The following is a 26,691-nucleotide window of genomic DNA, read 5'->3' on the forward strand; positions in this document are numbered from 1 at the left end:
AACAGATTATAATGACCAACTTCTTGCATCAGCCACACACTTCCAAATCCATTGCTAAACATTTAGCCTGATTTATCATATCTACATAACATCATGAATCAGGCTATAATAACTGGGTAGATTCATATTGAGTGAGTGAGTATGGTTTTACGCCACTTTTAGAATATTCCAGCAATATCATGGCGGGGGACACCAGAAATGGACTTCACACATTGTACCCATGTGACGAGCGAATGCTTCAACCACTAGGCTACCCGGCCGCCCCAGATTCATATTGTGTAGTTATGGACTTGGAAATGTGTGGCTGATGCAAGAAGTTGGTATTCATAATCTAGTCATTAATACATTTACACAAAGACTGAGATACGTGTTTTCTCAGGACTGGTTTGCTTCTCTTTCCAAATCCTCCAAATTTGAATTTAATTGAACATAAACCTTCATTACAACATGAGAAATACTTATTTTCTATTCAAGCTTCAAATTTAAGAAGAGCTGTTACAATATTTAGATGATGCTCCAATGATTTAAGAAGGAACAGATGTCGACTCTCTGGAGAGCTTGATTTTACAGATGCTTTATGCAATTATTGTGGTAAAGGATTTCATGATGAATTCCATGTGCTTCCAATATTTCCAGCTTATAGCAATTTACGTTCACGATATATACCTGTATATTATTATGAATATCCTACCATACTTAAGTTTACATCCCTGCTTCAATTTTAAACAAAGATAAGATGACGGTGCCCTGTTTATAACCTGTTCCCTAACTGTGTGATCATCTGTAATATCGATTTTATGGCCAGCATATGAATAATAATTTTTGTACTATTCAATTATAACAGTCTTGTTAGTCACCCAGACTTTGTCTTAAAAGGATTTCATTTTCTTTTCCTATTTAGATGAATTTTCTCTTCCCTGCAGCAACCTTTCAACCTTCGACCATTTTGTTTTTTTAAAGCTGAAGATAATGTGTGTGCAGACATTATTCAACAAAACACAGTGAACCAAAGCAGAGTGACAGCTAGATAAATACACCACCAGAGTCCATGCATCCTTACAAGCTGGAACAGATGCCATTCTAAACAGATAAAGACGTCCCAGTTGTAATCATAACTATTCAACATGACAATCACATGTGAACATGATGAATCAGTAATGTATATACAATCTACTATGAAACATCTATTACCAAGCCAAGCATGCTCATAAATTCATGCACAATTCTGCAAGATCCACTACTATCAGAGGTGAATATAACCGTTACATGTAACTACCTGTTAAGTCATCACTTAGGGGAAGATCACCAGGCTTGACAGCTGGCTCAAGGAACAACCCTTGACTATTACAGGTGGTTTATAATAAATCATACAAGCGTTTGTGAGATCAACATTCAACATACATTCAAACCATGTGACAATTCAGTGACAATGAAAGACTTTCATCAAGATTGCATATTTAGGCACTTTTTACAAAGGAAGCATATAGACTGACCACTGTTCACCGGACACAATCATTAGTTTGGCTGCCCAACGACGGTGTAAACAGGATTTGAATGTACTATTGTAAGATTCATGTCATAAAAGTACAGGTGTCCAGAACTTAGGTGCATATTGCAGGAACCGCCGTTCCCTGTAGTCCTCCACATACACATGACCTCACACAAATAGTTTCAATTGCAGCATATTTCATAATATTGTGTAACATGTAATGGTTAATATCATATTCAACGTCTTTTTCAATAATAGTTGAGAATGGTTTTGTTCTGCTCTCAAAGTCCCTTTGATGAGGGGAAAACATCTCTGACACGACCAGTGTCCAATTTTAACGTACTGTATTGCCAACGTACACCGTCAAATCACACATAGTATCATGACCAGGTGTCTTGTTACACGAAAGGGGGTCAGAACAGACACATGCCAGTCTTTGTCAAATAAATAAGCTCCAAATGGTTGATGCATTCACTGCACTATAACACTGAATTATCTGCTACGCCTACAGCCGGACTGTGGATGTCCCAACAGCTGATGCTTCATCTAGAGGGAGTGAGTATGGTTTTACCCGGCTTTCAGCAATATTCCTGCAATATCACGGTGAAGGACACTGGAAAATGGGCTTCACACACCGTACCCATGTCGGGAATCCAATCAGGTGACGAGCCAATGCTTTACCACTAGGCTATCCCACTGCCCCTGCTTCATCTAGAACTGCAATTCATGGACTGTGAGCGTCCCAGCAGTTTGACAGTCAAGTTGATGCTTCATCTAGAACTGCAATTCATGGACTGTGAGCGTCCCAGCAGTTTGACAGTCAAGTTGATGCTTCATCTAGAACTGCAATTCATGGACTGTGAGCGTCCCAGCAGTTTGACAGTCAAGTTGATGCTTCATCTAGAACTGCAATTCATGGACTGTGAGCGTCCCAGCAGTTTGACAGTCAAGTTGATGCTTCATCTAGAACTGCAGTTCATGGACTGTGAGCGTCCCAGCAGTTTGACAGTCAAGTTGATGCTTCATCTATAACTGCAATTCATGGACTGTGAGCGTCCCAGCAGTTTGACAGTCAAGTTGATGCTTCATCTAGAACTGCAATTCATGGACTGTGAGCGTCCCAGCAGTTTGACAGTGAAGTTGCTGCTTCATCTAGAACTGCAATTCATGGACTGTGAGCGTCCCAGCAGTTTGACAGTCAAGTTGATGCTTCATCTAGAACTGCAATTCATGGACTGTGAGCGTCCCAGCAGTTTGACAGTGAAGTTGCTGCTTCATCTAGAACTGCAATTCATGGACTGTGAGCGTCCCAGCAGTTTGACAGTCAAGTTGATGCTTCATCTAGAACTGCAGTTCATGGACTGTGAGCGTCCCAGCAGTTTGACAGTCAAGTTGATGCTTCATCTAGAACTGCAATTCATGGACTGTGAGCGTCCCAGCAGTTTGACAGTCAAGTTGATGCTTCATCTAGAACTGCAATTCATGGACTGTGAGCGTCCCAGCAGTTTGACAGTGAAGTTGCTGCTTCATCTAGAACTGCAATTCATGGACTGTGAGCGTCCCAGCAGTTTGACAGTCAAGTTGATGCTTCATCTAGAACTGCAGCTGGAGAGTTATGTACATATTCCTGAGACAAACAATCCCCTTATACAAGTCCATGAACAAGTATCTTCATGAACCTACTCAAGATGTTGTTCAAGTTAACACCTCTTTAGAATAGAATATTTTCCTTCTTCTGTAGAAGTATTCGAACAGAACCAAAGCCAAGGTATATTTATATAAGGCACATGATCTAAAGTAGCATTGATGACATTGATATTTTGTTGTCTCACGATTATTTGAATAGATTCAATACTTACACCAATTTTATATCAACCTAAAATCATGTTTTTTTTCATGAACTGTTACATTTAAACCCCAAGAAGCACCTTTGTTTGTACAAGTGTGTTTCCGTCATGACACTAAACCTATTCCTGGAGCACATGGAAAAAAGGTGCCAATGGCTGCTTGCTGTAAGCTTACAAACATGTGACCTCCATTAACAGCAAGACAACAACTGGGGAGGTAGGTATATTTCCCTGAGATAATAACAAAAACTAATAACCCTTACATATCTTGATAAATATAAGACTCACCAAAGATGAATCTACAAAATATGACCTACCTTTCGAAACTTTAAAATTTCAATTTTCGTATTTTGTTTCTTAACAGTACATAAAATGTGTCACATCAACAAGAAGGATTAAAGCCATATACTGCACAGATTGTTAAACTCCCTTAACTTTTTCTGTCTTATTGGATCTAAAATACTGAGTGGTATCATGATTGAATCTAGTAGCTTTCCAAATTGTTGAAGAACAATGCATGATTAACTGGACTGAGGATATAGAGAAGCTATATAAAAGTGTCCTTCATGCAATATCCAACACCCCCCATATGCTACTGTCACTTTACAATGCATCCCTGGTTTTCACATACCCAATGCCTATCTGTAGTACACAGACTTTAGGACACTTTTCAACGCCTATCTGTAGTATACAGACTTTAGGACACTTTTCTTATTTATGTTCACAGATTTTTGCTGACTTTTAGCATGGATTGGTCAAAACAGAGAAAAAGAATTCTGTAGCTTTAAACTAATAATATTACTTTTAATTACATTTGGCTCTGGTCTGTCAAATCTGTAAACAAAAAAAATAAAAAAGTGTTGCCTTAGATACATGGTACCATATTCCTAAACACAAATACACTTTGTACAAATATCAGACAAGGACGACATATATTTCTGTGTCACTGTTGTGTAGAAAGGAAGAAATATTTCCAGGAAATGCAGTATTTGAATGTCTACCGTGGGTGCCTGCAGGAAGAAAGAAAGTGCAGATCTTGTTCCAAAATCCAACCTGGTAAATACATGATTGTAGTCAAATGACTAGATCCTTCACAGTTGATAAGTCACATCCAGATCACAAGTAAACAAGTTAATTCAAGTGGAAGTCCACACTCTGAATATCAAGATTGCATTCATTTCCACATAGTTATAATTTTCCACTTCCGTCATATATTTTCTACATATCGTACACCATTTTACAGCTTAATTATATTGGAAATCGAAGGATCTCCTAGTTTCCTCAGTTCGTTGGCAAATGTCAATCCTCTTATATTGGTCTTCTTAACCCAAACCAACTTTCAGTCCATCACACTGACACAACCCTGACAGCCAATCTGCCAGATCCCAAATATCCCAGCTGATGACACAACTGCTTCATGTCCTCCAGTCAAACACTTCACCAGGATAATAATCCAAACCTTACGTGTTGGAATCATTTGCTTTGGGTATTTGGCAACAAGAGAGTGTCGTCAATGAAATCCATGTGCCTTCATTTGTCTGCAGGTACAACAGTGAGAGAGTGTTCGTCCTGCCAAGTCATGACTTGATGACTGTGTGTCTCACACAAGCTTCATTGACAGGCTATACACGAGGACCAGGTAGGGGACGTGGCCTCACTTGAGTTTCTTGATGCGGCGTAGCTGGACATAGGTGAGGAAGAGGAAGATGCAGGACATGATGAAGAGGGCAGCCTCTCTCTGCCACAGGTTCCATCCTGTCTGGTACGCGATATCCTGCTGCTCCAGATAGGAGTTGCCCGTCACACTGGAACAAGGAGTTGAATGTTTGGACAATGTGGAGAAAACACCAGAAACTGACAAATGGATAACTGATAATGTTGCCCTCCATGCCTGACTAGAGGTGTCTGAGACGAGGCAGATATGAGAACTACTACACTTGTGAAGGGTTCCCCTCCATGTCTGTGTCTTGTTCCCTTCCATGCCTGTGTTGTGTTCCCCTCCATACCTGTGTTGTGTTCCCCTCCATACCTGTGTTGTGTTCCCCTCCATGCCTGTGTCTTGTTCCCCTCCATGCCTGTGTCTTGTTCCCCTCCATGCCTGTGTCTTGCTCCCCTCCATGCCTGTGTCGTGTTCCCCTCCATGCCTGTGTCTTGTTCCCCTCCATGTCTGTGTTGTGTTCCCCTCCATGCCTGTGTCTTGTTCCCCTCCATGCCTGTGTCTTGTTCCCCTCCATGCCTGTGTCTTGTTCCCCTCCATGCCTGTGTCATGTTCCCCTCCATGCCTGTGTCATGTTCCCCTCCATGCCTGTGTTGTGTTCCCCTCCATACCTGTGTTGTGTTCCCCTCCATGTCTGTGTCTTGTTCCCCTCCATACCTGTGTTGTGTTCCCCTCCATGCCTGTGTCATGTTCCCCTCCATGCCTGTGTTGTGTTCCCCTCCATGCCTGTGTCTTGTTCCCCTCCATGCCTGTGTCTTGTTCCCCTCCATGCCCGTGTCTTGTTCTCCTCCATGCCTGTGTTGTGTTCCCCTCCATGTCTGTGTCTTGTTCCCCTCCATGCCTGTGTCTTGTTCCCCTCCATGCCTGTGTCATGTTCCCCTCCATGTCTGTGTTGTGTTCCCCTCCATGCCTGGGTCGTGTTCCCCTCCATGCCTGTGTCATGTTCCCCTCCATGCCTGTGTTGTGTTCCCCTCCATGTCTGTGTTGTGTTCCCCTCCATGCCTGGGTCGTGTTCCCCTCCATGCCTGTGTCATGTTCCCCTCCATGTCTGTGTCATGTTCCCCTCCATGCCTGTGTCTTGTTCCCCTCCATGCCTGTGTTGTGTTCCCCTCCATACCTGTGTCATGTTCCCCTCAATGCCTGTGTCTTGTTCCCCTCCATGCCTGTGTCATGTTCCCCTCCATGCCTGTGTTGTGTTCCCCTCTATGCCTGTGTTGTAATCCCCTCCATGAATGTGTCATGTTCCCCTCCATACCTGTGTAATGTTCCTCTCCATGCCTGTGTTGTGTTCCCCTCCATGCCTGTGTTGTGTTCCCCTCCATGCCTGTGTTGTGTTCCCCTCATGCCTGTGTTGTGTTCCCCTCATGCCTGTGTCTTGTTCCCCTCCATGCCTGTGTCATGTTCCCCTCCATGCCTGTGTCTTGTTCCCCTCCATGCCTGTGTCATGTTCCCCCCCATGCCTGTGTCATGTTCCCCTCCATGCCTGTGTTGTGTTCCCCTCCATGCCTGTGTCTTGTTCCCCTCCATGCCTGTGTCTTGCTCCCCTCCATGCCTGTGTCTTGTTCCCCTCCATACCTGTGTTGTGTTCCCCTCCATGCCTGTGTCATGTTCCCCTCCATGCCTGTGTTGTGTTCCCCTCCATGCCTGTGTCTTGTTCCCCTCCATGCCTGTGTCTTGTTCCCCTCCATGCCTGTGTCTTGTTCCCCTCCATGCCTGTGTTGTGTTCCCCTCTATGCCTGTGTTGTAATCCCCTCCATACCTGTGTCATGTTCCCCTCCATACCTGTGTAATGTTCCTCTCCATGCCTGTGTTGTGTTCCCTTCCATGCCTGTGTTGTGTTCCCCTCCATGCCTGTGTTGTGTTCCCCTCATGCCTGTGTTGTGTTCCCCTCATGCCTGTGTCTTGTTCCCCTCCATGCCTGTGTCATGTTCCCCTCCATGCCTGTGTCATGTTCCCCTCCATGCCTGTGTTGTGTTCCCCTCCATGCCTGTGTCTTGTTCCCCTGCATGCCTGTGTCTTGCTCCCCTCCATGCCTGTGTCTTGTTCCCCTCCATGCCTGTGTTGTGTTCCCCTCCACGCCTGTGTCTTGTTCTCCTCCATGCCTGTGTCTTGTTCCCCTCCATGCCTGTGTCATGTTCCCCTCCATGCCTGTGTCATGTTCTCCTCCATGCCTGTGTTGTGTTCCCCTCCATGCCTGTGTCATGTTCCCCTCCATGCCTGTGTTGTAATCCCCTCCATGCCTGTGTTGTGTTCCCCTCATGCCTGTGTTGTGTTCCCCTCATGCCTGTGTTGTGTTCCCCTCCATGCCTGTGTCTTGTTCCCCTCCATGCCTGGGTCGTGTTCCCCTCCATGCCTGTGTCATGTTCCCCTCCATGCCTGTGTCTTGTTCCCCTCCATGCCTGTGTCATGTTCCCCTCCATGCCTGTGTTGTGTTCCCCTCCATGTCTGTGTCTTGTTCCCCTCCATGCCTGTGTTGTGTTCCCCTCCATACCTGTGTCATGTTCCCCTCCATGCCTGTGTCTTGTTCCCCTCCATGCCTGTGTCATGTTCCCCTCCATGCCTGTGTCATGTTCCCCTCCATGCCTGTGTTGTGTTCCCCTCCATGCCTGTGTTGTATTCCCATCCATGCATGTGCCATGTTCCCCTCCATGCCTGTGTTGTGTTAACCGTTACTCCATGCCTGTGTCGTATTCACCCTCCATGCCTGTGTGGTGTTAACCGTCCATGCCTGTGTCATGTTCCCCTCCATGCCTGTGTTGTGTTCCCCTCCATGCCTGTGTTGTATTCCCATCCATGCATGTGCCATGTTCCCCTCCATGCCTGTGTTGTGTTAACCGTTACTCCATGCCTGTGTCGTATTCACCCTCCATGCCTGTGTGGTGTTAACTGTCCATGCATGTGTGGTGTTCCCCTCCATGCCTGTGTTGTGTTAACCGTCCATGCCTGTGTGGTGTTCCCCTCCATGCATGTGTGGTGCTCCCCTCCATGCCTGTGTGGTGTTAACCGTCCATGCATGTGTGGTGTTCCCCTCCATGCATGTGTGGTGTTCCCCTCCATGCCTGTGTGGTGTTAACCGTCCATGCATGTGTGGTGTTCCCCTCCATGCATGTGTGGTGTTCCCCTCCATGCCTGTGTGGTGTTAACCGTCCATGCCTGTGTGGTGTTACCCTCCATGCCTGTGTTGTGTTACCCTCCATATCTGACTATAGTGGTGTCTAAGACAGCTATGAAACCTACCAGATTTGTGTTGTGTTCCCCTCCATCTCCTCATCACAGAAGACTTGATCCTTCAGCTCATTGATACACAGGGCCTGGAACATGACACATACACTGTAACCTCCACACAAACATCAGGCTCTCTCTCTTTTTCACATAAGGAAATGTATGGGCAAGTATATTTACTGCTCTCATCATTTGTCTGGGAGAGAAATCTTCAAGGATATAACTGGTCCTACTGTTCGCTTATACTCACATCCAGGCTGAATCTGAAGATGGAGATCCACTTGGCCCAGGTCAGCCATTCCCCAATAGATCCCAGGTTGATGAGGAGCCCACTGAACAGCTGCAATAAACCAGGTGAGGAGCACATTATACACATACCTCTTTCAAAAACAACAACATCATCATAAAGTTACACAGTCCTGTATCATGAAGTCACACTGAGTTATGAAGTGTGAGTGAGTATGTCTTTACACCCCTTTCAGCAATATTCCAGCAATATCATAGCAGGGGACACCAGAAATGGGATCCACGTGTGACGAGCGAACACTTAAACCACTAGACTACCCTACCACCCCTGTGGTGTCAAGAAGTACTCACCATCATAAAGACAAAGCAGAGTGAGATGAGGATGTTGGCAACAGCTCGGACCTGGATGCTGGCACTGATAGCAAACGCCAGACTTGTGGCCGACAATGTCGTCAAGAACAGGTTCAGAAGGAAGAAAAAAAAATGACTTGCACCATTTTTAAATCCTGAAAATTAAATTTTGTGCAGGTAAATGACACAGCTGAGGCTGAGGAGGTAACATTTGATTAAACAGAGACACTTACAACCTTTCCCTAACACTTGACAATCCAAGATGGCCTTAAATAAAATGTTTCTCTTTGTATACAGCAATGTATGTACATTCTCAACAAAACAGAAGATCAAGTACTTTTTAATGTTATCCAATAAATCTTATCAATGATTTTCAGTATATCCAACTTACAAGATGGAAGAAAATGGCCATATTCAAGTGAAACAAAGACACTAATTCAAAACAGATCAATCAATTTGATGTTAATGTAACCAGTATGATCCTTTGCAATGTTTCAAAACCACATCTGAACAATTTTGCTGTCATCATGCTACCATGACACTGTGTCCAGATTCAAGAAAAAAACAAAGGGTAATTTGATATGATCTGATAATTCTGTTTAATCTCATGGTGTATTTCTTACCTCTAAGACCAAGTCCAAAGATATATACTGAACGACAAAAGTTCCTGTGACATTGAATAAGATTTAATGCAAAGTTTTGTTTTTTACCAAAACTGAAACAATTTTGGTTTGCAACAGATAAAAGACTCCTGTAAGTGTTCAAATGGTTTAATTTGTCATACTGACTTCAGAAAATGTGTGATTTAATAAAAAAACATGAACATGCCAAACTGTCAATTTACAAATCAATAGCGTCTGTGTCCACCTCTGGTAGCAATGCAAGCAACACATCTTCGTCTTATGGAATGGACCAGGCGTCACACAAAGTCCTGTGGGATATCTGTCCATATCTGCTGGAGCATGTTTCGAAGTTTCTGGAGTGTTTGTGGAACACGTGGTTGACGTCGAAGGCGCCGATCCATCTCATCCCACATGTGCTCGATTGGTGAGAGATCAGGGGAGCGAGCCAGCCAGGGGATGACATTCATGTTGTTTTGTTGAAGAGAATCCTGAACAAGTCGAGTTATATAAGGCCGGGGGTTGTCATGTTGAAAGGTAATGCCTGGGCCATGACGATGCAAAAACGGTAGAACAACAGGGCCAATGATCTTGTCGCGGTAGCACTGTCCATTGAGATTTCCCTCTACCACTATCAAACGGGTCCTCTGTCTTGCTGTAATCCCACCCCATTCCATAAAGCTGCCGCCCCCGAAACGATCTTCCTTCATATCACAGTGATTGACGAAACGTTCAGCTCGAAGATGCAAACTACACATCTTCGTCTCATGCAAGGGACCAGGCGTCACACAAAGTCCTGTGGGATATCTGTCCATATCTGCTGGAGCATGTTTCGAAGTTCCTGGAGTGTTTGTGGAACACGTGGTTGACGTCGAAGGCGCCGATCCATCTCATCCCACATGTGCTCGATTGGTGAGAGATCAGGGGAGCGAGCCAGCCAGGGGATGACATTCATGTTGTTTTGTTGAAGAGAATCCTGAACAAGTCGAGTTATATAAGGCCGGGGGTTGTCATGTTGAAAGGTAATGCCTGGGCCATGACGATGCAAAAACGGTAGAACAACAGGGCCAATGATCTTGTCGCGGTAGCACTGTCCATTGAGATTTCCCTCTGCCACTATCAAACGGGTCCTCTGTCTTGCTGTAATCCCACCCCATTCCATAAAGCTGCCGCCCCCGAAACGATCTTCCTTCATATCACAGTGATTGACGAAACGTTCAGCTCGACGTAGGTACACTTGAATCCGTCCATCGCTGTGGCCGAGATGAAAACGAGACTCATCACTGAATAGAATTTGTCCCCACTGCATGGCAGTCCAGTGTAGATGCTGTCTGCACCACTGTAGACGTGCTTGACGGTGGTTTCCTGTCAAAATGGGATGTCTGGCGGGTCCTCTGGCAACAATCGCAGCACATCTGAGGCGACGACGTACGGTTTATAAAAGATATTCGTCAAAGGCCGGGGATGCTTCTTGCAGTCACTGTTGCTGGCTGGAATCGATTACTTAGGTGTGTTGTTTGCATCTAGTTGTCTTGTCGATTATTGGTTACGCGTGGCCTACCACTCCGAGGATGGTCTCTGACTGCATTTGTCTGTTGCCAACGTAGCAATAAACACCAAATGGTATTTCTGTGGACGTTAAATTGTCTTGCGTTGACTCGATCCTGCTTCAAGCATACCAATGGCTCGCAGACGTTCATTTTCGGACAGGCGTCGCATTTTGTCATGTTGAATAATTGCGTAATTTTGTTGTTTGTCTGAGTGGTTGTTGTGAGCACGATGCTAAACAATGCATATGGAATCCCGTTAACGCACGTTTTTATACCCATTTTTGGGTAGTGAAATGCATGGGGCTTGCATAAAAGTCAACTTTTTCATGGAATGCATGCTTTTCTGTAGCAGTTGCGTTTTTGTGACTTGATTCCATACATGTACTACAATATTGAAAACCAAACTTTACTTGTTTGAAAAATACACTAAAATATTGGTGTCACAGGAACTTTTGGTGTTGAGTATATTACATATCTGTAACAGCTATGCTGTTATCCTGCTTATGACAGCCAGATTTCCGAATAGCAAGGGGTTTAAAGAAATAAATCCAATTTTCCAAATTTTGTGTGTTTTTAAGCTTAGAACTTAATATGGAACACTTTCAGATAGAGACACTCTTCAAAATGTCAGAGCAATATTTCCTACAGTTTCGTTCTTATCCCGTTTGAGCAGACAGGACACAAGGTCAGAACCACTTCCTATTCCCCTCCCACTTTATGGCAGCAGTGTCTCAAGCGGGCCAAGAAATCGTTTTAGTTGCTCCAATGTCAATGTCTCAGGTAATGTGTGGATGTGATCAGACAAATAGGCATGCACATTTCTAGGGCAACAATTGAGTACTGACCAATGAGCCAGTACACGACTGAGCTGAAGACCGCCGTAGGCACCAGTCTCATGGGGACAAGATCGCAGAACACCTTGGCCAGGAAGAAGGACGACACTCGGTAGAAGCCGCTCACATTCTCATGCCTGTCGGACACAAACTTCAATACTGTGACAACTTGAACAAGCATCTCATTCATCAGAGCCTGAGCTCTCTTAACAAATACTTTCTTTATGATAAAAAAGTTGATGATTCTACATAAATAGAAACTCACATAAACATAGATCTCTCACGAAGAAATATTTCTACAGCTGACAGGTTACCAAATATCTGATTCATCACCATGAAGAAAAAAGCTCCAACTCTGAAACAAATGAGAAAGATGTTTACAGTGAGTTGGTGAATGTCCACATATTTGAGAAATCATGCTGGAAGGCTCAGTGTCCCACTGTAATATATGACCTACAATGTCAAGGTTCAGTGTCCCACTGCAATATATGACCTACACCATGAAGGTTCAGTGTCCCACTGTAATATATGACCTACACCATGAAGGCTCAGTGTCCCACTGTAATATATGACCTACATCATGAAGGCTCAGTGTCCCACTGTAATATATGACCTACATCATGAAGGCTCAGTGTCCCACTGTAATATATGACCTACACCATGAAGGCTCAGTGTCCCACTGTAATATATGACCTACACCATGAAGGCTCAGTTTCCCACTGTAATATATGACCTACACCATGAAGGCTCAGTGTCCCACTGTAATATATGACCTACACCATGAAGGCTCAGTGTCCCACTGTAATATATGACCTACACCATGAAGGCTCAGTGTCCCACTGTAATATATGACCTACGCCATGAAGGCTCTGTGTCCCACTGCAATATATGACCTACATCATGAAGGCTCAGTGTCCCACTGCAATATATGACCTACACCATGAAGGCTCAGTGTCCCACTGCAATATATGACCTACACCATCAAGGTCCAGTGTGACACAACAGGCAATATATGACCTACACCGTCAAGGTCCAGTGTCACACAACAGGCAATACATGACCTACACCGTCAAGGTCCAGTGTCACACTACAGGCAATACATGACCTACAACGTCAAGGTCCAGTGTCACACTACAGGCAATACATGACCTACACCGTCAAGGTCCAGTGTCACACTGCAGGCAATACATGACCTACACCGTCAAGGTCCAGTGTCACACTGCAGGCAATACATGACCTACACCGTCAAGGTCCAGTGTCACACTGCAGGCAATACATGACCTACACCGTCAAGGTCCAGTGTCACACTACAGGCAATACATGACCTACACCGTCAAGGTCCAGTGTCACACTGCAGGCAATACATGACCTACACCGTCAAGGTCCAGTGTCACACTGCAGGCAATACATGACCTACACCGTCAAGGTCCAGTGTCACACTGCAGGCAATACATGACCTACACCGTCAAGGTCCAGTGTCACACTACAGGCAATACATGACCTACACCGTCAAGGTCCAGTGTCACACTGCAGGCAATACATGACCTACACCGTCAAGGTCCAGTGTCACACTGCAGGCAATACATGACCTACACCGTCAAGGTCCAGTGTCACACTGCAGGCAATACATGACCTACACCGTCAAGGTCCAGTGTCACACTGCAGGCAATACATGACCTACACCGTCAAGGTCCAGTGTCACACTGCAGGCAATACATGACCTACACCGTCAAGGTCCAGTGTCACACTACAGGCAATACATGACCTACACCGTCAAGGTTCAGTGACACCCTGTGTATGGCATGATCAACAAAACACACAAACCCGTGAAGATTCCGGGGTAGAATAGGCCTACAGCAACCCATGCTTGCCGTAAAGGGCGACAATGCTTGTCGTAAAAGGCGACTAACGGGATCGGGTGGTCAGGCTCGCTGACTTGGTTGATACATGTCATCGATCTCCATTGCGTGGATTGATGCTCATGATATTAATCACTGGATTGTCTGGTCCAGACTCGATTATTTACAGACCGCCGTCATATAGCTAGAATATTGCTGAGTGCGGCGTTAAACAACAAACCAACCAACCAACAAAACACACAGTAAAGGTAACATTACACATGTTGTGAAGTCATTTTGCTCGTGCACCACCAGTCCTACAACAACACACCTGTTCTGTATTCCCGAGGCTGCAGAGGTGTCCAGCTGGAAGTACACAGCTCCAACAATGATGGCAAACAACAGCATCATGAATACCTGAAAACCAAGTCACATCTTCCTTTAATTTGCCACCATAATAAGCGTAACATATGAAATTGGACAAAACAAAATATGATATAATTTGACATGTAAGTACACACCCAAAGAACAGTTGATGTGAGCAAGTGTAGGAATCCTGATGGCCATGCTCACTCACTAGAGTTGCCATGTTTCTCACAAATCTGGTGCTGTATTGGAGGCAGGATTTGAAAAGGATCAATCCTAAATAGAATCCTCTCGAAGAAACCAGGTAGTATACACATACCTATATGGAAGGCTTCCATTTCACAGGAGGAATTATCATAACATCTAACTAACCTGCATCATGGCCGCATGTGGATTCCTGAGAATGTTCCGTAGCGTCCGGCCAGCTACAACAACAAACTGAAAGAGAATATTTCAGTCAGTTTTCTTGTCACTTTTTAATCTATAAATCTGTTGTGTAATATATTCTGTCTGTGTGATATTGGTGAACATGATGTGAAAGTAGTCTCCCTGTACCTGTTGTAGGAATGAGGTGGCGTACTCGACTCTCTCCATGCGGACAACACCGCCGTTCTTGGCCTCCTCCTTGAACTGGTCGTAGACTGGCTGCACCTCCATCATCAACCTGGCAACAGCAACCAGCAGCCGTATACAGTGTCAGCATACCTTAACATGACAGAGCAGCTTTAGAGAGGGACCATGATTGGGAAGAGAATTCATCGTTCATACAAACGTAAGCCACACAGTGATGAAGCTATACAAGGCTAAACGTAAGACCCAGTGTCAACAGCAAAACTAACCACTTGCACACACTCATGGTCTTGTCAACGTTTTCATGAAGGTTTAAGGCATTTCCTCATCTGTGAGAACCTTGGACAAAGGTTGGTTGTAGGCTTCGGGACACTACTGTTAGAACAAGCAATTGACAAATACATTCTGCTATCATTCTGCACATTCTTGTGACTAATGCAAAACAACACAATACTAACTCTTTATTCCATCTGGATTTTCTGAAGCCTTCAGCTAGTGTCTGGTTGACAGTCACCTCTTCTGTAAACAAAAAATAGTCAGATGTATTCATATATTCAGGAATGTGAAATCTCCGCAGTAACTGGGAAACTCATTTTTTTTAAAACAGTAGTCCTCGGGGAAAATCATCTTCCGCATAAAAATATCATCAAAGGATCGTCCTGTTTTCGATCAGAGCTTTCAGCATCAAACGAGGGGTGTTCATAAAAGATTTCCCCTAAACCACTTAGGGTTATCATATTTGGTTGAAATTTCACATGTGTAATGATACATGTATCTATGGGTTATGTCTGAATTTGCAGCACCGAACTATTAATCTTACCACTTTTACAGGTGTTATGATCGAGTAGGGTGTGACAATGGGGCCAGTAGAATACCGAGCAATGATTAGGTTTTTATATTTGAAAGGTCGCACACCAAATGAAACTTTCGATGAAATGAAAGCAACTTATGGGGAAGATGCCCCATCATATGACGTTGTTAAACACTGGCATCGCCAGTTCAAGTGTGGTCGGACATCTGTGGAAACAGCTGCCATTCCTGGTCGCCCCCATTCAGCCATTGATGAAGACACTATCCATCAAGTGGAGACCGCCATTTTGGCAGACCGACGTATAACTGTTCGCCAGTTAGCACAAGATGTCAAGATCAGTGTAGGGTCTGTGGGGAAAAATCATCCATGACAATTTGAACATGCATAAGGTGTCTGCACGATGGATTCCCAGGTATTGAGTCAATTGCTCAAAGGATCTTTTGGACATGTGCCAAAAAAAACAGGCAAACTTTTGTGACAGACTTATCACACAGGATGAAACATGGGTCCATCACTATGATCCTGAGACTAAAGTTCAGTCGATGCAATGGAAGCATGAGGTGTCACCACCTCCAAAGAAGGCACGTGTCCAACCCTCTGCAGGCAAGGTCATGCTCACGGTGTTTTGGGACCAGCACAGAGTAGTGATGATGGATTTCTTGGCAAAGGGTACCACAATTACAGGAGCTTATTATGCTTCACTGCTGCGGAAATTGCGGGACGCTATCAAGCTTAAGAGGCGTGGCATGCTGAACAAGGGTGTCCGTCTCCTGCAAGACAATGCTCCAGTACACAACTCTCATGCTGCACAGACAGAAGCGCGGTCCTGTGGCTATGAAATCCTTCCACATCCTCCTTACTCTCCTGACCTTGCACCATCTGACTTCCACCTCTTTCCAACTATGAAGTAATTTTTGAAGGGAAAACGTTTCACAGATGATGAAACACTGATTTCTGAAGTCAAGTCCTGGTTTGAGATGCAAAATAAGGGCTTTTACAAGCGAGGTCTCCATAGTTGCATAAAACGATGGGAGAAGTGTGTAACTCTTGGTGGTTCCTATGTGGAGAAAGACTAATACCTATGCCAAGTTTCATTCCACTAGGTCCATCGGAAGTGGGTCAGGGGAAATCTTTAATGAACACCCCTCGTATATATGCCTTTACTATTATTCATGACAATACTATCGTCGGATCATAGGTTTTCGGACATCATACGTTTTCTATAACGAATACTTGCACTATAACATAGGGTGTGGCATCACACAGAAATTGTAAATAGCGAGAAAACTATGAATGTTACTTCAGCATCCCAAAACCCATAACACAGGGATATATGTTGTATTGATGTCTTATGTTTATAAAGGTGTTTTGTTTTTCAACAAACGGTAAGTACCCGGTAAGTACATGGTAAGTTTTGCTTCAACATGGGGAAAGGGTCAGACATTGCATGCTTGTGACAGTTGTCCTTGTGTCTGGGGGATGGGGGGGTGAAGTTTATGGCAGTATTGCTCCCAGACCTGGCTGGTGCACGGAAGCTATTCCTGATTTTTTAAAAGTACTGATTTAACTTTGAAATTTTTACTGCACCCGCCATCTCTGTATAGTTGACTTGACTTTTGCCACTGACTTATTACATTTCATGTTGTGAATGTTGTCCATACTGCACGAAATTGCTTAAAATGCAATCAAATGTTTCAAAATTCCAGAAGCCAGTCAGCAGCTGGAGCTACTTCCTGTATGTGTAGTTGACAAACACATTCCTCCACAACACAACACAATTCCTTGGATGCAAAGTGAGCAGGGAGCCTCATCTTCAGCCATCACAGACACACACACACCTGATACTAGCATCTTTATTATTATCCAGTTACAATATCCACTATGTGTTTCACAAGTGTATATTTTCTTCAAATGTGTGGGGTCATCGTATAGGGCACCCCAGTTTGCTGGGTTGAGTTCCAGGTCTCAGTTGTGCCAGAATCAGACTGAGTCTGATATTCCAGATTTGCCCTGGTTATGTTTCTTGGTTTGACAGCACCATACCTGTACTGGTGGCTTCCACTCAAGTGGAAAACGTATAGGACCTGCATCCCCTCGAGCCAATCTCATTAAAATAAAATCTTAGTCTCGCTACTGCAAAACAAAGATCTGAGGACATCCCATTACAGGTCAGAACAACCTTTCATCCAACCAATCAGAGCATTTCTCAACAGATCAGGAAAGTGACACTCGTATTGTGTTTTCTGATCATGCAACCTCGAAAAATTTAACAGAGGGTTTTCCGGATGACGGTCTAGGCAATCTATTAGCCCTTCAAGAATGTTCTTTTGTTCAGTTTTCAAATTTTTAATTGAGAATTTGTCAAAGTATGTTTTGAAGCATAGTCGCCAGTTTGAAACTAGTTTGAAAGATGCTTTCGAATTGGCTAATGTCGACTTCTTGTCAGTCATTTCATTGGTCGGTCAAAATTTGCGAAAGGTCAGTCTGATGTGACACGTATTTGGATGTCCTCAGATCTTTGTTTAGCTAAAGTAAGAACAAAGATCGTATTTTGAAGAGATTGCACCTCAGGCTTTCTTCCCACATTAATTGACAACCATGGCATAATTGAAATACTGTTCCAACAAAGCATCATAGCCACAACTCATTCTTTGGGTGTGAAGGTTATAGAGTAACAGCCCATTCAAGGACTTACTGTGTTTCAAATATGTATTGATACACCACCAGTCAGCTGTCACACCACCAGTCAGCTTCCACACAACCAGTCAGCTGTCACACCACCAGTCAGCTGTCACACCACCAGTCAGCTGTCACACCACCAGTCAGCTTCCACACAACCAGTCAGCTGCCACACAACCAGTCAGCTGTCACACCACCAGTCAGCTGCCACACTACCAGTCAGCTGTCACACCACCAGTCAGCTTCCACACCACCAGTCAGCTGCCACACCACCAGTCAGCTGTCACACCACCAGTCAGCTTCCACACAACCAGTCAGCTGCCACACCACCAGTCAGCTGCCACACCACCAGTCAGCTTCCACACCACCAGTCAGCTTCCACACAACCAGTCAGCTTCCACACAACCAGTCAGCTGTCACACCACCAGTCAGCTGTCACACCACCAGTCAGCCAGTCAGCTGCCACACCACCAGTCAGCTGTCACACCACCAGTCAGCTGTCACACCACCAGTCAGCTGCCACACCACCAGTCAGCTGCCACACCACCAGTCAGCTGTCACACCACCAGTCAGTTGTCACACCACCAGTCAGCTGCCACACCACCAGTCAGCTGTCACACTACCAGTCAGCTGCCACACCACCAGTCAGCTGTCACACTACCAGTCAGCTGTCACACCACCAGTCAGCTGTCACACTACCAGTCAGTTGTCACACCACCAGTCAGCTGTCACACTACCAGTCAGCTGTCACACCACCAGTCAGCTGCCACACCACCAGTCAGCTGCCACACCACCAGTCAGCTGTCACACCACCAGTCAGTTGTCACACCACCAGTCAGCTGCCACACCACCAGTCAGTTGTCACACCACCAGTCAGCCAGTCAGCTGCCACACCACCAGTCAGCTGCCACACCACCAGTCAGCTGCCACACAACCAGTCAGCTTCCACACTACCAGTCAGCTTCCACACAACCAGTCAGTTGTCACACCACCAGTCAGCTGCCAAGCCACCAGTCAGCTGTCACACCACCAGTCAGCCAATCAGCCAATCAGCCAGTCAGCCGCTTCACTACCTTTTACTCCCTTGTCCTCCACTGGCAGCACACATGTGGCGTCGCCATTGATGACATCCAGGAAGAAGTCGGGAGGGTTGTTGTGTTCCTCACAGATGTAACCTGGCAACAGACACATTCAACAAACTGAGCATATTATTGCACTTTGTAATCATTTAAATTAAGGCATCTTAACATTGATGATTTGGAAGATATTATTACCATGATCTTGGGCACAAAAATCATATGTAAACAGCTAAATAAACCCTGATGAAAAGACCAAGGGTAGGCAGACACAATCGTCAACTCTGTAAATACATGCAACAAACTACTGAAACAAACAACATTCACATTGCAATGAAAACGCAGTGCCTTGGCCGGTATTAAAAACAAAACCAGAATAGGTATTATAGTGACTGGAATAACACATGGTCATGAAGATAATGAGCCTTTTTCAATAACTGATAACATTTTTATATTTCCCTCTGTGAGAATGTACATCCAAGGGCAGTGTAACCGATCTTCCCGAGGCAAGGGAGTTGACTGACTGTAAAAGTCCAGTTTCCACCCTTGCCGAACTAGGCTGGAATTTCTGGGCTCCATCATAGGGCCACAAGTGGTTATAACAAGTTATGTCCCTCCTAATGATCAGTCATATTCCACCTCTCATATCACTTTCATTTGTTTAAACCAAATGGCGGCACCCAGTCAAGATCTATATTGTAATAAAACGGGTCTTACTTCTCGAAGTGCATCAAATCATTTGAGAAACGTTGATAAAAAAAATGTGAATATATCTGTTGATGCTAAGTTGATATTACACATGCAAATCCTGCAATCAACCGAAATTTGCATGGCAGTTTACAAACTGGATGTTGATTTCGTTATGCGATTTTGCAAAGACTTGTTAGTCCAGCCAAAATATATCTCCATAATTCCAGCCTATTTCGGCAAGGATGGAAACTGGTCTTTCATAGTCAGTTATCTCCCTTGCCTTGGGAGGGCACGGGTGACCCAGTGTCTTAGGCGCCGCGATTTGCTGTGCAGAGTTGCATCCCTTGGGCACATCAGAAACCTATGATTGTGGGTTCGAATCCCGGTTAACCTTGATAATGTTTCTAGGTTTGTCAGCACCATACCCGTGCTTGTGATTTTCACCAAATTGGTAAACGGCCGAGACCTGCATTACTTCGGGCTTTCCTCCCACATTAAGCAGACATGCTGTGATATAACTGGAATAATGTTAAAAGCGGCGTTAAACCCAACTCACTCACTCACTCACTCGCTAATTTGCCTTAGGAAAATAAGTGTAACCAGTCATCAACACTGTCCTATCTGCAGCAATTTGTCTCTGCGTTGTCAACTATGAGAAATGGAAACTTACCCATTTCCCGGAAGAAGTGGAGAGATTCACTGGCCTGGCCATGGTAGACAGTTTCCCCCTGTGACAGCATCAGAAGACGATCAAACTGCTTGAAGATGGAGTACCTTGGCTGGTGGATTGAGAAGATGATCGTCCGTCCTCTCTGAGATATACTGACAAGCAAACAGCAGTAGCTGTAATCTTTCACACTTACTTTTTATATTTGATAAAACTTCAAAACAACTCCAAAATAAACTTTCAATTACGTCATTATAAAAAAGTAGAATACCTTCCCATGTTTCTAAATACCAGCCAGATAGATCTACCATAGATACCCATAGATCTGTGAACTGACTTTTCAAAGACCATATTTACATAATAATCTGTGTATCAATATTGAAAATTAAAAGGCTGTAAGCCATTATACAGAGTTACAAAAACTGATGGCTTTAAAATCAATGTCCTCAATTTTCACTATCATCAAATTTCCCTGACAGCAGCCATGATGGAGTGGCTGGGATTTAGGAACTCAGAGGAGTGCTTATTGTTCCTGCTTCGTGCATTAATCTTGATGTGTTTCTATGATGGGAGTACCTCCTCAACATGTGGATGACAGCGTTAGCCGTGCTGGCATCCAGGCCTGTGGTTGGCTCGTCCAGGAACAGCACGGGAGGGGAGATGATCAGCTCCATACCGATGTTTGTTCGACGTCTTTCACCCCCTGACACTCCTCTCATGAATTCATTACCAACCTGAAAATCATAGCTTGTACATGGTATTATACAATCAGAACTCACAGTGAACACTTTTAATATCTAACTTGCAAAGTCAGTATCATAAATCAACATTTAACCTTGATTGATTTACTGCAGTACTACTGTTTGTTCATTTTGAAATAAAACACAATAATATGGACAAAGTTCTGTGAGTTTTCTCTGCCCACATGACACTGAGTCCCCCCTTCAATTAAAATCTTGGTGTCACAGTTAAAAATGGCAGGTCATAAAACGGTGTATGTTTACTATTCTCAGGAATCTAAAGAGAATGGGTAATGTTGACAAACCAAGGATCATTATGAAGACAAATCATGGATTTAAACCTATGACTAGCGAATCCTGTTAAGGAAGGGGAGGCAAATCTATGTCCTTTATGACTGACCTTGGTGTTGGCACAGGACGACAGGCCAAGTTCCTGGATGACATTGTCTATCCTTTCATTCCTCTCCTTCACAGACACAGACCGGGACAGGCGCAGAGCAGCCGAGAACTGCAGGTTTTCCCGCACCGTCAGGGTCCCCATCACAACATCATCCTGAACAACAGGTGCAACAGATGAATAAGACAGAGTTAGGAAATATCAGTTAGTTATGAGAAACAGTATTATTGGAGAGTAGGGACTGCTCCTAGTGGAAGTGGGACAAGTGATTGTAACTGTAACCATAGTAACAAGTAGTCATGAGATACCAAACACATACAACTTGAGAATCACACGTTTATTTTGTATTAATGAATTAGACATTGCACAATCATGGTGTGCCTAAGATATAGAATGTTTCAAAGACATTATTTATCCAGTAATGATATAAGATTCCCACTTGTAATGATCTTGGTTAGAAGAGGTCTTCAGCAAACCATGCTTGCCATAAAAGGCGACTGTGGTTGTCAAAAAGAGGCGACAAACAGGATTGGGTGGTCAGACTCGCTAACTTGGTTGATGCATGTCATTGTATCCCAATTTCGTGTATCGATGCTCTTGATGTCAATCACTGGATTTTCTGTTCCAGACTCGATTATTAACAGACTGCCATCAAATAGCTGGAATACTGCTTAGTGCGGCGTTAAACAAAAAAACAAACAATCAAATAAACAAAAAAAACATAAGATTCCAATTCCAATTCTTCACTGCATTTTCAATACCTTCAAAGAAATTCAGGAGCAACATTTAAGGAACAAGAAGTAAACATTTCAGTAGGTCAGATGTTTCAGACCCAAAGGGAGTGTTGCAAACTGATTTCTGATTAAGTAGCAGGTGGTGGAAAGGACAAGTAGGTCCTTGAGGTCTGTTGCCCACTTGCAGGCAAAGACAATATGTGTGTCGTGTGAAGCTGAAACATTGTCTTTAAGCACGATCAGAAGGAATAATACTTACAAAAAGTTACACTAATCATGCTTATATTCATCATAAAAGGTGAATTAGTGTTTACAAAGTAGCATCTAAATGACTTAAATAAAACTTGTAGGAGACAGCCAATTTGTCGGATCCTAGTCTCCTTGGACATTGTTTAACATCAGGTCACACTGCTCCTGTTGTCTCCTACCAACAGTAGGAACAAAGAAAACAAGTGTATATCAAACTCAAAACGACAAGGCAAAATTGTGTTGCCAGCGACTTGCACTTGTTCTGTGAAGATGACATTGATATGTTCCATAGTTTTGGAGCAGAACAGTTTCTTGTTCACACCGAGTATATGTGTCAAAGTGAGCCAAACATTATAGCCTTTAACAGAAGAAGTTGACCACCAATCTCTAAATATTGCCCCAAGAAAAGAAACTTATGTCATTTCTGGACTTGCTGTATACAGTGTCCACCTATCTCAATAAGCCATTATTCGTCCTCCATGCATTTCAAATATTTCTGAGGAAAAATGAAACTTGAACGTATGTCATTTACTAAACACTATCTGGACTCGTATATTGGTGTGTGTAAACAAGGAAGTGCTGCCCTTAGCCACAGCACAGTTCACACGTCACCACTGTTCACACGTGTAGATGGGCAAACCACCGATGGGTGACAGATGGCCGCTTGCACTCCCACAAACCACAAAGGGACGTTATGAAGCAAAGATAGATCTCTGCATTCCAACTATCCATCATGTCCATGTGGGTCAAGATAAACAGTTGATTGTGGTGGTGATTACCATGGTTACTTGACTCTAAAAAAGAGGATGGATACGTGATATGGTTGTTCCATTTCTATAACATCCCATGTAATGTAACAGGTAGATAAACAACCCCTTTGAATACCAGTGCTCCCTGCCATTTTGTAATAACAATGCCCTTGGAGTCTAATGCACACTATTGAGGTTCTCTGTTTTACTCATCAAGCCAAAGCTTCTTGGTTACTGAAGTGATTAGGTTCTATATATAGTCCTTATTTGGAGAAGACGCAATACTGGACGAAAGACTCGACTAGGACATTAATGCGATGAACAGAGACACCAGACGACACACTCCCAGCTGGACATTTAATTAACAAGTGAAAACGAGGCACAATACATGTAATAAGACTTCCAGTTAATGACGCAATACACCTAACAACTAATTAACCTAATACAAACTTTTGCTGAACACTAAAGTTACCATTTCCCGAATGAAAGGTATTTCCTCCTAGGATGTCAATTACTTGCTAATATTATATTTCTAGTAGTCTCATTAATACTTTTAAAGCCAACACAATTTCAACAGGAGCTAAGTTCAGTATTTGAAATAACCACTGTGTTCAAGATGGAACAGAGGCATATCATGCTCTCTGTTATTCAGTAAATCAATGGACATCACATTCAGTCAGTACCATTCTTTTGCATCTGCTATTAAGTACATGTTTTGCAGCAAGTTCTGTGTATTTTTCACTAGGATTGTCTCAGCATAGAGAATATTATGGGATCTTACAAGGTAAACAGAAACTGGGCTCATTAATCACATTGTACTGCACTAGGGGAACGTTGTTAACACACTAGGGGAATGTTGTGAACACATTATACTGCAGTAGGGAACGTTGTTAACACATTATACTGCAGTAGGGAGCGTTGTTAACACATCGTACTGCAGTATGGGAACACCATTAACACTCTGTACTGCAGTATGGGAACAGTGTTAACACATTGTACTGCAATAGGGGAACATTGTTAACACACTGTACTGCAATAGGGGAACATTGTTAACACACTGTACTGCAGTATGGGAACACTGTTAACACATTGTACTGCAATAGGGGAACATTGTTAACACACTGTACTGCAGTATGGGAACATTGTTAACACATTGTACTGCAGTATGGGAACTCTGTTAACACATTGTACTGCAATATGGGAACATTGTTAACACACTGTACTGCAGTATTGAACAGTGTTAACACATTGTACTGCAGTATGGGAACATTGTTAACACACTGTACTGCAATAGGGGAACATTGTTAACACACTGTACTGCAGTATGGGAACACTGTTAACACATTGTACTGCAATAGGGGAACATTGTTAACACACTGTACTGCAGTATGGGAACATTGTTAACACATTGTACTGCAGTATGGGAACTCTGTTAACACATTGTACTGCAATATGGGAACATTGTTAACACACTGTACTGCAGTATTGAACAGTGTTAACACATTGTACTGCAGTATGGGAACAGTGTTAACACACTGTACTGCAATAGGGGAATGTTAACACACAGTTGTGTAGTTTGGGAACGTTGTCAACACACTGTACTGCAGTATGTAAAAACTGTTAACACTCTTTACTGCAGTATGGGAACACTGTTAACACCTTGTACTGCAATAGGGAATGTTGTCAACACACCGTACTGCAGTATGTAAACACTGTTAACTCTCTTTACTGCAGTAGGGGAACACTGTTAACACATTGTACTGCAATAGGGGAACGTTGTTAACACACGGAAGTGTAGTTTGGGAATGTTGTCAACACACTGTACTGCAATATGTAAACACTGTTAACACACTGTACTGCAGTATGGGAACACTGTTAACACCTTGTACTGCAATAGGGTATGCTGTTAACATATTGTAGTGTAGTTTGGGAATGTTGTCAAGACACTGTACTGCAGTATGGGAACACCATTAACACTCTGTACTGCAGTATGGGAACATTGTTAACACATTGTACTGCAATATGGGAACATTCTTAACACACCCTACTGCAGTAGGGTAACACTGTCAACACACCCTACTGCAGTAGGGGAACACTGTCAACACACTGTACTGCAGTAGGGGAACACTGTCAACACACTGTACTGCAGTAGGGAAACACTGTCAACACACTGTACTGCAGTAGGGGAACACTGTCAACACACTGTACTGCAGTAGGGGAACACTGTCAACACACTGTACTGCAGTAGGGGAACACTGTCAACACACTGTACTGCAGTAGGAGAACACTGTCAACACACTGTACTGCAGTAGGGGAACACTGTCAACACACTGTACTGCAGTAGGGGAACACTGTCAACACACTGTACTGCAGTAGGGGAACACTGTCAACACACCGTACTGCAGTAGGAGAACACTGTCAACACACTGTACTGCAGTAAGAGAACACTGTCAACACACTGTACTGCAGTAGGAGAACACTGTCAACACACTGTACTGCAGTAGGGGAACACTGTCAACACACTGTACTGCAGTAGGAGAACACTGTCAACACACTGTACTGCAGTAGGGGAACACTGTCAACACACTGTACTGCAGTAGGGGAACACTGTCAACACACTGTACTGCAGTATGTAAACACTGTTAACTCTCTTTACTGCAGTAGGGGAACACTGTTAACACATTGTACTGCAATAGGGGAACGTTGTTAACACACGGAAGTGTAGTTTGGGAATGTTGTCAACACACTGTACTGCAATATGTAAACACTGTTAACACACTGTACTGCAGTATGGGAACACTGTCAACACACTGTACTGCAATAGGGTATGCTGTGAACATATTGTAGTGTAGTTTGGGAATGTTGTCAAGACACTGTACTGCAGTATGGGAACACCATTAACACTGTACTGCAGTATGGGAACATTGTTAACACATTGTACTGCAATATGGGAACATTCTTAACACACCCTACTGCAGTAGGGTAACACTGTCAACACACCCTACTGCAGTAGGGGAACACTGTCAACACACTGTACTGCAGTAGGGGAACACTGTCAACACACTGTACTGCAGTAGGGAAACACTGTCAACACACTGTACTGCAGTAGGGGGAACACTGTCAACACACTGTACTGCAGTAGGGGAACACTGTCAACACACTGTACTGCAGTAGGGGAACACTGTCAACACACTGTACTGCAGTAGGAGAACACTGTCAACACACTGTACTGCAGTAGGGGAACACAGTC

The 26,691-nt window shown here is 43.8% G+C and overlaps 1 protein-coding gene across 1 annotated transcript in view; it reads right to left on the reverse strand.

Annotated features, from left to right (window-relative positions):
• Positions 1-2,539: 2,539 nt before the first annotated feature.
• LOC139468111 (broad substrate specificity ATP-binding cassette transporter ABCG2-like) overlaps positions 2,540-26,691 on the reverse strand; it is a 34,281-nt gene continuing 10,129 nt past the window's right edge. The window contains exons 5-18 of the mRNA XM_071249846.1: positions 21,713-21,865; positions 21,149-21,306; positions 20,576-20,727; positions 19,213-19,314; positions 15,108-15,168; positions 14,635-14,743; positions 14,452-14,517; positions 14,045-14,130; positions 12,141-12,230; positions 11,888-12,012; positions 8,873-9,027; positions 8,526-8,615; positions 8,291-8,364; positions 2,540-5,141 (exon numbers count right to left, since the gene is read on the reverse strand). Of these exons, the coding sequence (XP_071105947.1) occupies positions 4,991-5,141; positions 8,291-8,364; positions 8,526-8,615; positions 8,873-9,027; positions 11,888-12,012; positions 12,141-12,230; positions 14,045-14,130; positions 14,452-14,517; positions 14,635-14,743; positions 15,108-15,168; positions 19,213-19,314; positions 20,576-20,727; positions 21,149-21,306; positions 21,713-21,865 (1,572 nt within the window). The 3' untranslated portion in view covers positions 2,540-4,990. The remainder of the gene's footprint in view (positions 5,142-8,290; positions 8,365-8,525; positions 8,616-8,872; positions 9,028-11,887; positions 12,013-12,140; positions 12,231-14,044; positions 14,131-14,451; positions 14,518-14,634; positions 14,744-15,107; positions 15,169-19,212; positions 19,315-20,575; positions 20,728-21,148; positions 21,307-21,712; positions 21,866-26,691) is intronic.

Source organism: Haliotis cracherodii, unplaced genomic scaffold (assembly GCF_022045235.1).
Source record: "Haliotis cracherodii isolate W230 unplaced genomic scaffold, xgHalCrac1.p SCAF_2, whole genome shotgun sequence".
Taxonomy (NCBI): domain Eukaryota; kingdom Metazoa; phylum Mollusca; class Gastropoda; order Lepetellida; family Haliotidae; genus Haliotis; species Haliotis cracherodii.